An 11,158-nucleotide genomic window follows, 5' to 3' on the forward strand; every position below is an offset into this window, starting at 1 on the left:
AAATCTTATGTGGCAGTTTGTTACGGGTTATTATTGGTAGGGTAGAAAAGTAATTTTAGTGGTAGGTTCATTAGAACTAATAACAACTAACCACTTATTATTTGTTGTAAAAATATTGTGAAAATATTGTGGACGTAGTATTGTGAAATCATTTTTTTTATGGGATGTGAAATCATATTTTAAAAACACATTCCGATTGTTTATGAAGTGTGTAATAAAAAGGGTGCAAAATTTAGCTTTCTTTTCATATTCTAATAATTACGTTTACAATATTTTTACAACAAATTTTAAATGTCAGGTTATAATTAGTTCTGATATGAACTCTTCATTTACTGTGAGAATGTCCAAAGTAATATTTTTATTATTATTATTTTTCTACAAATGATGTACGTGATTCACATGAGCAATAAAACAGCAGGTCTTCATATAACAGTAATTGTCCAGATGAGTGCTCGAATTTGTCAACATAGGTCCACATCTTATCGTGGAAAATAAAATAAAAGTTGGTTGCTAGTTGTTGTTTACTAGTACCACAATAATTCAGGCCCCTAGTATAGTAGTTAACAACATGTTTTCAATTTTTAAATAATATTACATGCATTTTTATACATTTTTTCACCCTATTTAAAAAAAAATACAAACAACGTTACTAAAACAATATTACCAAACAGTCCCTCCAGTCTCTATAAATCCACTAAACAAAACTTTCAGTTTGTGAACACAAAAGAGGTTCAACTCAACTTAAAACTTTCTGCAATGGCCTCTCCCATACAATCCCACCAAGGCATTCTTGAAGGTAATTTAAAACAAGAAGAAGTGAGCTTCCCCTATGCTATGCAGCTAGTGAATTCTTGTGCACTTCCCATGGCACTGCAATCAACCATTGAGCTAGGCGTTTTTGACATCCTAGCCAAAGCGGGTCCAGGAGCCAACCTCTCTCCCTCACAGATAGTAGCTCAGATGCCCACCAAGAACCCTGAGGCAACCGTGATGCTGGACTGCATTCTCAGAATGCTAGCCAGTTACTCTGTTCTTGGTTGCTCTGTGGTTGCTGATGAGTTTGGTTCGTACCAGAGACTCTACAGTCTTTCTCCTGTGTCTAAACACTTTGTGTGTAATGAAGATGGTGTGTCGTTGGGCCCTTTAATGGCCCTAATTCAAGATAAGGTCTTCTTGGATAGCTGGTACGTGTTGTCTTTTTTTCCTTTTTACCCATTAATGGCCCTGCTTCAAGACAAGTTCTTCTTGAACCTTTTTTTTTTTTTTGACGTTTTTATTTTTGGGGTCCATTAAGAGGTAATCTTAGAGCAAAGATTGACCCCCCACCTCCAACAATTTTGCCAAATTTACTCTAAAAAAATCTCAACTTCTCACCTAAAAGCAAGAGAAGTAATCTTATAAGAATAAAGTTTAGCTACAAAATTGGTTGTACCTTAAGATTATAACCTTACTCAATAAAATAAAAATTACTACATATTTTAAAAATCTAACCGTTAAATTGCATATTCTTTACGCACTTAATACACATGTCAAATTTTGTGTCAATCGGAAATTATTTATTAGATGATCTATAAGCTTATATTTTATGCATAATTTTAAACTACAAAAACTTGCAATTTAAACAATTTATTGATGACATAGCTATTGATCTTTAATTTTCTAAAAATTTTGCAAAAATTGAGGATATAAAAAGAAGATGTAATATAATGGTGGATTTGTCAAAATTCACCTCCAATAAAAAGATATTAAATAAGGTTGTAGCCTTAAGCTACAACCAATTTTATAGATAAACTTTGTCCATCTTATAAATAAAAAGGTATGTGATGGCATTTATAAGATAGACAATTCTCAAGAAACTTTTCTTTTGCCAAAATCTTCCCTCTCATGTGAACCAATTTTGTAACTAAACTTTGTCCATCTTATAAATAAAAAAGTATGTGATGGCATTTATAAGATAGACAATTCTCAAGAAACTTTTCTTTTGCCAAAGTCTTCCCTCTCATGTGCCACTTTATAGTTTTGCTATATATATTGTACACATTTTACAGACGAATTCAGATTCTCTAGATTTCCTTGGATATTCTACTAATAGATTTCCTTAAATCCTAACAACTCTTTTATGATTTAAGGGTCTTTTGCCATGTCAGCATTCCACTAATAATAATCTTAATTATTTTATTTGTAATATTATTTTATTATTTTAAAAGTATTGTTAGTGGAATGTTAACATGGTAGAATTTAGATCCTTAAATCATAAAAGAGTAGTTAGGATTTAAAGAAATTTATTTAGTAAAGTACCTAAGAAATCTAGAGGATTGGAATCCTTGTTAACAAGTGTCACGAAAGCACAAATACTTAAATTGTGCTTACTACTAAATAGCTAAAAAACAGCACGCGCACACAAAAACATCTTTTATCATAAAACATCTTAAAAATAAAATTTCCGTGTTTTTGTTCTTTTACACAACTTTTTTTTTGAAAGTCTAAAGAAAATTAAGGGCAAACATTAAAAAAAAAGAGACTAAGGGTTTTCTCAAGTAAGATTACTCGTTCATTTATTATTATTTATATTTATAATCATTTGTTTTGAATTAGGCCAAATGGTTGATGAGGATTAAAAAATTAACAACCTATCAACCTATTTATAGGGTGATTTTACTTGTATTTATCTTTCTTGTTTCTAGTACAATTACAAGATAAACATTTTCAATCATGAATATTGTTAAAACGAGGTTAGGCAACAAAAATGAATATAATTTTTTAAAACTATTGACTTTGTAAATTGAGTAAAAAACTTTCTACTAGTATATATAGTGCATAATCAATTATAGATTATTTTCAGGATTTAGAACACTAAATTTCATTTTTATAAATGATTGATTTAAAATGTATAAAGAGACAAATCATGTGTGCCTTTAATTTTGTTAACATTGAATGGATACTAATTTTTCATAGCATATCTATTATGTTTTCATTGATTTTTTTTTTTTAAGTTTATGTTTTCATACCTGTCCTTGCTACTCTCTTTTCCTTCCAAGTTTCTATTTAATTATCCAAAAAAAAAAGGGACAACTTTGGCAGTGGCACTGTCTGGAAGTGAAATTTGTTATGAAACGCTATTAATGCATAAGTGGAAATCCTATTTAAAGAAATTTTATTTAAAGAAAAAAACTGAAGAATTAATATAATATAATTAGACCTAAATTTATTAAGCTAATACTCCAACAAACTAATTCGCATGCTACTAAAATTTTAAATAAATGATATATGTGGTATCTAACCTGAACTTGTTCATTGGCCCCAATTGAAAGACGCTATTCTTGAGGGAGGAATTCCATTCAACAGGGTCTATGGCATGCATGCCTTTGAGTATCCCTCCGTGGACCCCAGGTTCAATCAAGTTTTTAATACAGCGATGCTCAACCACACTACTATTGTTATTAAACAAACCCTTGAGTCTTACAGAGGTTTTGAGCAACTCAAACAACTGATTGATGTTGGTGGTGGGCTAGGAGTTACTCTTAACTTAATCACTTCCAGATACCCACACATCAAAGGCATTAATTTTGACTTGCCTCATGTTATACAACATGCTCCACCTTATCCTGGTATTACTTTAATTCATAGTTTCCTTTTTCATAATGGCATTTTCCTTTTTCACTAGTTTAAAATTTGATCAACATATAGTTTTTGTGGAATAATAATTTGTATATGAATAATTTTAAAAGCCTAGATAGCCTATGGTGTATAAATAGTTAAATACACAATATATGTAAATGAAGAGAGGTGTTAACTTATGTTGCAGGTGTGGAACATTTAGGAGGAAATATGTTTGAAAGTATTCCTAAAGGGGAAAACATTTTTATGAAGGTTAGTTCCATAATTAATTTGTAGGCATCCTATTTTGATTGACCTATTGCCATGATTTAAATCCAAACTCGAAATGCTTTTATTCCCATTGGATTGTCTCAAACTCTCAATTAGACCTTATCAAAAAGTGAAAAAATAATAATAATAATAATAATAATTCCTAAGGCCTCATGAGATTCACGAGGTTCTAACTTTGAAACCTTTCTAGCAAGCATCTTAAAAGATTTCTCCTTGTAATTATGTAGTATGTGCGGGAAGAGAGACTATACACACTTGGTGAAACAATCAAGTGCTCAAAAAACTTTGTACACTCTTGACAATAGTAAATAAATAAATAAATTAGATCTCTTCCAATTGATATGGAAATGGAGTCAAATCACAAGAACTCAATAGCCACATCAATTGGGATTGGGATTAAGTTATGACATATGATCTCACTTTATAAGCATTATGGACAATTTTATATATATATAAAAAAAAAAGTATGGACAATTTCTTTGGGTTTTTTTTTTACAGTAATGCCCTTTAGTATTTAATGTTTCGTGCAAAAAATGAATATAAAAAAAAAAAATGATGCCATAATTGGTTAATTTTGTAGTGGATACTTCATGATTGGAATGATGAACATTGCTTGAAACTGTTGAAAAACTGCTACAACGCTATTCCACATGATGGAAAGGTAATAGTCATGGATGCAGTGCTTCCAATTACACCAGATATTGGCAGTTCTACAAAGTGCACCTCTCAAATGGATGTGCTTATGATGACTCAAAACCCAGGAGGGAAGGAAAGGACTCGACAAGAATTTACTGCCTTGGCAACCAAAGCTGGATTTAGTGGCATCAAATATGAATGTTTTGTCTGTAATTTTTGGGTTATGGAGTTCTTTAAGTAAGATTTGCTTGTAATATTTAGGAATGCATCCTTCATTTCTCTGAACCTTAAAATAAAGATGCTCACAACATAAAAATTTGATCCAAAATTTACAAGTTCAAGTTGTTAGTTGTTCATGTTCAGTCGTAAAATGAAATCCTAGCATCAAGAAATGCCTAAATTTTGCCCCTGCTGAAGGCATGAAAATCAATGTTGTACTTCTGGAAGCATATTTCTGTGATACAATCTACAAAAATCGGGGAACCAAAACTAACATTAACAGACCCCAAAATCAATTTGTGAAGAGATCAAACAGCTAGTGAGTGAGCAGCTCTGTTAGCACTTCTACTTCTACTGATGAGACTTTGTTTTTATTTGGATCATAAATTATTTAACCAAAATTATATTGTTTGACGTAAGTGGTGAACCAATATATATTGTTCTTTAGGATAATTTATAAATTTACTAATAAAAAGCAAATAGATGTGTTTAAAAATCCCATGCCAGAATATTAGGTACATGCATTTGTTGCCAAACTATAACAAGCTCACTAAACACATAGGCATTGTATCTTTCAAACATGAGACCAAAAGCTGAACATGAAATCTCATTTAACTCTAGGCTTGGGTTGTTTCTTCGTATATAACTGGTAACTGATGCTGAAGTTTGCCATGAGCCAAAGAGGATTTCATGGATGAGGAGAGGAAGTGGAGCAGGGAGGGAGAGAGTGGTGGGTTTGGGTTTGGCCACAAGTTTTGGACTTTGTTATTGTGCTTTTGATTTTTTTTTTTTTTCCAGCCACGATTTGAAGCCTAGATTCCGTTAAGTGTAATTGGTTTTTCCATATTTTCATAGCTAAATCATGTCATTAGGGTATGTTTGGTAACTGTATTTTTAGGATGTTGCTCAAGCTCGTCAGGGGTACTTGCACGAGGGCAAAAAAAAAAGTTTTACTCGAGTGATCACTGGTGTGATGCCAGCCATTGAGTCCCCAATGGCAAAGTCAGATGAAAGTAGAGTAGTGATAATTGCAAGAGCTCTAATTTTGTTATATGTGAGAAATGAGTGAACACCTTCTCTTGGGATTTAACAATGTGTATATATAGGGCATTCTCTTCTAGCTGTTGGTGGCATTCAAAGGTGGCTTGAATGCCTTTTTGTAACGTCTCTGGGTGGTTTTAATGAGGTGATTTGATATCATCTCCAACGGCCATATCTCCTACATTCATTGGTGAGTAATGATTTCTCATTGAATGTATGCTTAATGGCATTCCCCTTCGTCCAGTGTCGACCAATCTGGACGAGGAGATTTATTTAGTTTGTCAATCAAAAAAATAATAATAAAGATGCTCACAAACCCAACTTAGTTGTTCATATTAGTCATACATTGAAAGCCTAGCATTTGGAAATGCCTAAATTGCACCAGCCAAAAATGTTGTATTTCTCACAAAAGAGCTTATTATAACCCCCGCAAGGGATAAATGACAATAGGAAATTTAGGATTTAAAAGTTTTTTTTTTTTTAATAACTTTTGTTTAGATCATTAACCATTTCTGTCATCTAGGAGATGTTAGTGTAAATAGTTTGCATTTAGGGGAGGTGAGTGTTTCATTCTAAGCTAAAGAGAAAATGAGTGCAATAACAGAAAGCCTTTGGGGAGGTTAATACAATTTTCACATTTTCACTTAGACATTATTAAGACTCAATTATATTTAAGACTAAGAGCTGGGTCATTGGATCATTAGTTCTACTTCAACCAATGGGCTAAATAAAAATTTTAAGATATAAAAAACTTAAGTTTATTAAATCTTATGATAAAATGTAAATTTAAAAATAAACATACCTAAATTATCAATAAAATTGATTCTAAACACCATAAAACATAAAATAGAAGGACGTTACTATAAAACAATTATGAAGTCTTTACAAATTAAAATCTTATTATTACATATTCTATTTGTATAGCAGTTATCATGTTATGACGAAATCATACAAAAATTCAAAGATGAACCCCTAATCACCCAAAAATAAAATGAAAAGAAAATTCCCCAATAAAAAAATCTATATTATGCCATTTTCATTTATAAAAAATATATATATTACGTTTACAACATTTTTATTACACTTTTATAACAAATTAAGATGGAAAGTTGTTATTGATTCTAATTTAAAACCATTATAAAAAAATAAAATTTTTTTGTTCGTCAGTTATAAACTGCCACTTAAAATTTTTTGTGAAAATAGTATCACTAAAATTTAGATAATAAATAATAATAACTACCGCTCCTCTTGATGCAGTGGTTGCTCTATAAGTATAAATACTTATGAAGTGTGGAGGGTAAAGGTCGGAGTTCAAATTTTTAAGAGAAAGTTCACGTATGTGTGTATATATATATATATATATATATATATATATATATATATATATATGTAGATGATTGAGATTCTAGTTGAGGTGGTGGTGTTGGGTTTGTTGTGCTGGACGAAGAAGTAAGAGAAAGGGACGAAACCAATGTAAAAGACGAAGGATAACTAAAATACAAAGAAGGACAAAACTACAAAAACTAACTTAATTCATGAAGTAGGAAGCTACGGGAGGAATGTGGAATTGGTGGAATGTGAATAAGGACGACTTACAACTACAAGACGAACATAGGAGGGTGTAAGAAGATCATGAAAGCTTATTAATGACATATATTGCTAAAATACTGTAGAAAATAACTGCAAAATATGGAATAGAATACAGAACAAGGTACAACAAACTGATGGATATTATTATATTGAACAAGTTTTTTACAGGATTGGAAGACATAAACTGTAAAATATTACACAAACTGGCTGACTCTCTAAACTCTCTAACTTTTATTCTCTTTTCTGCTTTCTTACTCTCATTCATTCTGTTGAACTAATGATACAAACGGCCTACTTATAGGCAAACATTTTACAAGAGGACGAAATAATTTACAGTAACAAAGTGTGAATTCTGATTTCTTGCTTTACAGTTGTCGAAGGCTGGTGGAGGAATCAGTGCTAGCTGGCTTCTGCAAAATTATCTTCTGACAATAGGAATCATGGAACTGAAGGAAAGGACGAGCTATTATGCATGGAAACTTGAAAGAAGTGTGACGGCAATGTAGGAAGGGAAGCCAAGACAAGAGTGGGGCCAAAGTGGGTCCCTCTTTTTTTTTTTTTTTACATATATCTTTTGTACATATCTTACTTTAATCATCTCTTCCTTGGAACCATTCTTCATCAATGTCCGCTTCTGGATCATGGTTATGGTAATAAGGATCATCGAAGTCGAAAGGGCTGGGCATTTCCCAATGGTGTTGATGGGGCTATTGCTGTCGGCAAACATCTGGATCTGCTGGCACAATGTCCGGAAGGATTCCTTGATTGAGGGATTCTGCCATTGTGAGTGAATAGTGACAGGATATCCAAGATACGTCTGTGTCTGTGAATAGTTCCGTCGGCATTTGTTACCCAATGTACTTTTGGAGGGTGGACAATTCCTTCTGCTTGAACATTATTTTTGGAGTTCAGCTTAGCTACTAGACACGCTGAATTGATTTTGTGACCAAACCGGGGGTGATCTGTTTTGTGATACTTGAACCATTGACCATCATGAGCATCATTTTTCAAAATTTCATGCCAAAATTTGTTAAAATAATGATTTTCATAAGGAAAAGTGTATGAGTAGAATCGTGGCTCAAAATGAATGCACAAGCAGTACTCATTGAGTAAGTACCACATGTAAAGGTAATGTGCCACATTCCAATATGTTATCCAAAATGCAAATGGGGTTTTCCATGGTTGTTCAATATCTGGGAAAATGGCAAGGAAATGACTTTGGTGTTGTTTAAGGTAATCATGGAGGACTCGAATGATTCTTTTGGATCTGGCTTGAAGGGTTAGGGTTTTTATTTGGTCTTTTATGTCTGGGGGAAGGGTTTTTATCATGTTCATGATATCATCAGAGGATGAAAGGTTAGAGGATGAAGAAGGGTCTGAGGATGAGAATGGATCTATTATTGGATATACACATAAGGGTGGAGGAATTATTGTGGTATGGAGGATTTGAGGCTTTCTGAAAAGGTAATCAGTGATAAGGTTATCTGTACCTTTGATGTGTTTGACTTGGAAGGACCATTGTGAAAACCAATTTGACCATCTGAGTAACTGAGGATGGAGGAGCATTTTTCTTTTGAACTGGAGCATTTTTGGGAAGGAAGACATATCCATTTCTACAAGAAAATTGTGACTAAGGAGGTGAAACTAGAACTTTTCAATGCCATGTTTAACTGCCAGAATTTCTTTGAAAGTGGAATGATAATGGAGTTCTGAAGGCTTGAATGCACCGCTTTTGTATCCGCAAATGTTTCTTTTTCCATCAATTTCTTCAAAGAGAGCTGCTGCCCAATACTCATCACTTGCATCTGTTTGTAGAATTCTTTTTCCTGTTCCTGGAATCTGCAAAGGAGGAAGTTTTTCTGCCAATTTCTTCAATTGTTGGACTGCTTCTGTATGAACTGAATTCCATGCTGGAGGAGATTTTTTCAACAACTTGGACAAACAATCTCTGTGTCTGAAAATTTTTGGAATGAAATCTGACATGTAGTTAACAATTCCAAGAAACTGTTGGATCTGTTTGGTGCTGGTAAGTGTATCTGAAAATTCACTGAGAGAGACCGCTATGTGAGGCTGCAGAGTGTACTTTCCATCTGAAATGTTTACTCCCAAGAAATCAATAGAGGATACTCCTATGACCATCTTCTTTTCTGAAAGCATTATCCCCTGAGCTTTGACTAAATTGTAAAATTCAGTAAGCAACTTTTCATGGGATTCTGCATCTTTTGAGAATAGGAGGATATCATCTACATAGATCAATGCATTTGACAACAGTGGTTGAAACAGAGTTACCATTGCTTTCTGGAACTGGGATGGAGCATTTTTTAGGCCGAAAGGCATTACCGTCCATTGATAATGGTGGTCTGGAATGCAAAATGCTGTCTTGTATCTTTCTTCTGGATGGATTCCTAATTGCCAAAATCCTGCTTTGAGATCAAACTTTGAAAATACTTTGGCATTGGAAAGATGCTGGAAAAGAGCACTTTTGTTTGGCAGTGAAAACTTGTCATCAGCAAGGAAATGATTAAGATCTTGGTAATTGATTACCAATCTGAGCTTTCCTCAAACTTGTTCTGCATGCTTGTTAACATAGAAGGCTTCACATGCCCATGGAAAAGTTGTGGGTTCAATGAGGTTTTCTGAAAGAAGGGTGGCTAACTCCTGCTTAGCTAGGGACAAGTGTTCTGGGTTCATACCTCTATGACTAGCTTTTGTAGGGTTAACATCTTCATTCTTTTTGAAGGGAAGGGTTATGAAAAAGGCTGGGTTTTTCCACAGAGGATTTGGGTTTTTGAGGAGGAATTCTGAGTGGGTGGCTGCACAACATTCATTGATAATCTGGGCTTTCAAGGAGTCAAAAGGGTTTATTGAGAACAAATGTGGTACCTGGGTCCATGTGAGAAGGTGTTGTTTATGCAAGAGACCTTTTAAGGACCATCTAAGATTGGGTATCTGGTGAAGGAGGTCAAATCCTATGAGGAGGTCTCTGCCTGTGAAGGGGGGATCCAAGAACTTGGTGTTTAATGGTAAGGGTTGGGAATATTCTAATGTGAATGGGTTTGCTTTTCTGGGTGATCAAGAATGTTTTTCCATTAGCTGCTCTGAACATCTGATGACGGGGTAACCAAAAATCTTTTGGTAAAATTTTAGGGTGAAGGATTGTTGCTGCTGCTCCTGTATTAAACAAAGCTATTACTAGGATGGGTCTGGAATATGTATCAAGGAGGATGTGGACTTGGGTTATTGGTGTGGGGCCAATTATTGGAGCTATAAGAGACTGAGATGTGTATATGGTTTGGATTTCTAGGTCTGAATCATCTGTAATGCTTGAATCTGATTCATCTTTTGAGGTTGAATAAGCCATGACTACCAATGCTTGGGGAGAATAATCATCATCAAGGGAAAAGAGTGATTCAACATCTGAAAATGGAGTATCATCTGCATGAATATGGGCTTGCTCCAAAAGCTTTGCTACTTTTTCTCTTTTTTGACAATTTTTTGCAAAATGGCCGGGCTTTCTACATACAAAACAAACTTTTGAAGTTTTGCCTTTGAACTGCTTTCTTCTGAGAAACTTCCATTTCTTTTTCCTGAAAAAATTCTTCTTTGGATGAGAATGTTTCTTCCAAGAGTACTTCTTGTAATGATCTCTTCTTTTTGTTGGGCAAGAACAGGTTTTGTCATAACACTTGATCTGCAAATCTTTCCTTTTGCAATTTTCTTTAAGCTTGCTGTGGATCTTGTCAATCTCTGAAAGAAACTTTATTTGATTGCAAAGTTTTTCCAA

The 11,158-nt window shown here is 33.6% G+C and overlaps 1 protein-coding gene across 1 annotated transcript; it reads left to right on the top strand.

Annotated features, from left to right (window-relative positions):
* Positions 1-709: 709 nt before the first annotated feature.
* LOC142641066 (cathecol O-methyltransferase 1-like) lies at positions 710-4,879 on the top strand. The gene is made up of 4 exons (XM_075815437.1): positions 710-1,186; positions 3,300-3,608; positions 3,806-3,870; positions 4,469-4,879. Exons 1-4 carry the CDS (start codon positions 757-759, stop codon positions 4,763-4,765), a joined length of 1,101 nt encoding a protein of 366 aa, XP_075671552.1. The 5' UTR covers positions 710-756; the 3' UTR covers positions 4,766-4,879.
* Positions 4,880-11,158: the final 6,279 nt, after the last annotated feature.

The sequence above is a fragment of the Castanea sativa genome, chromosome 6, assembly GCF_040712315.1.
Source record: "Castanea sativa cultivar Marrone di Chiusa Pesio chromosome 6, ASM4071231v1".
NCBI classification, from domain to species: domain Eukaryota; kingdom Viridiplantae; phylum Streptophyta; class Magnoliopsida; order Fagales; family Fagaceae; genus Castanea; species Castanea sativa.

Coding starts and splice junctions, on each gene's coding strand:
- LOC142641066 (XM_075815437.1), top strand. CDS start 757: ATGGCCTCTCCCATACAATCCCACCAAGGCATTCTTGAAGGTAATTTA. Junction 3,609..3,805: donor ACATGCTCCACCTTATCCTG/GTATTACTTTAA, acceptor CTTATGTTGCAG/GTGTGGAACATTTAGGAGGA. Junction 3,871..4,468: donor GGGAAAACATTTTTATGAAG/GTTAGTTCCATA, acceptor TTAATTTTGTAG/TGGATACTTCATGATTGGAA.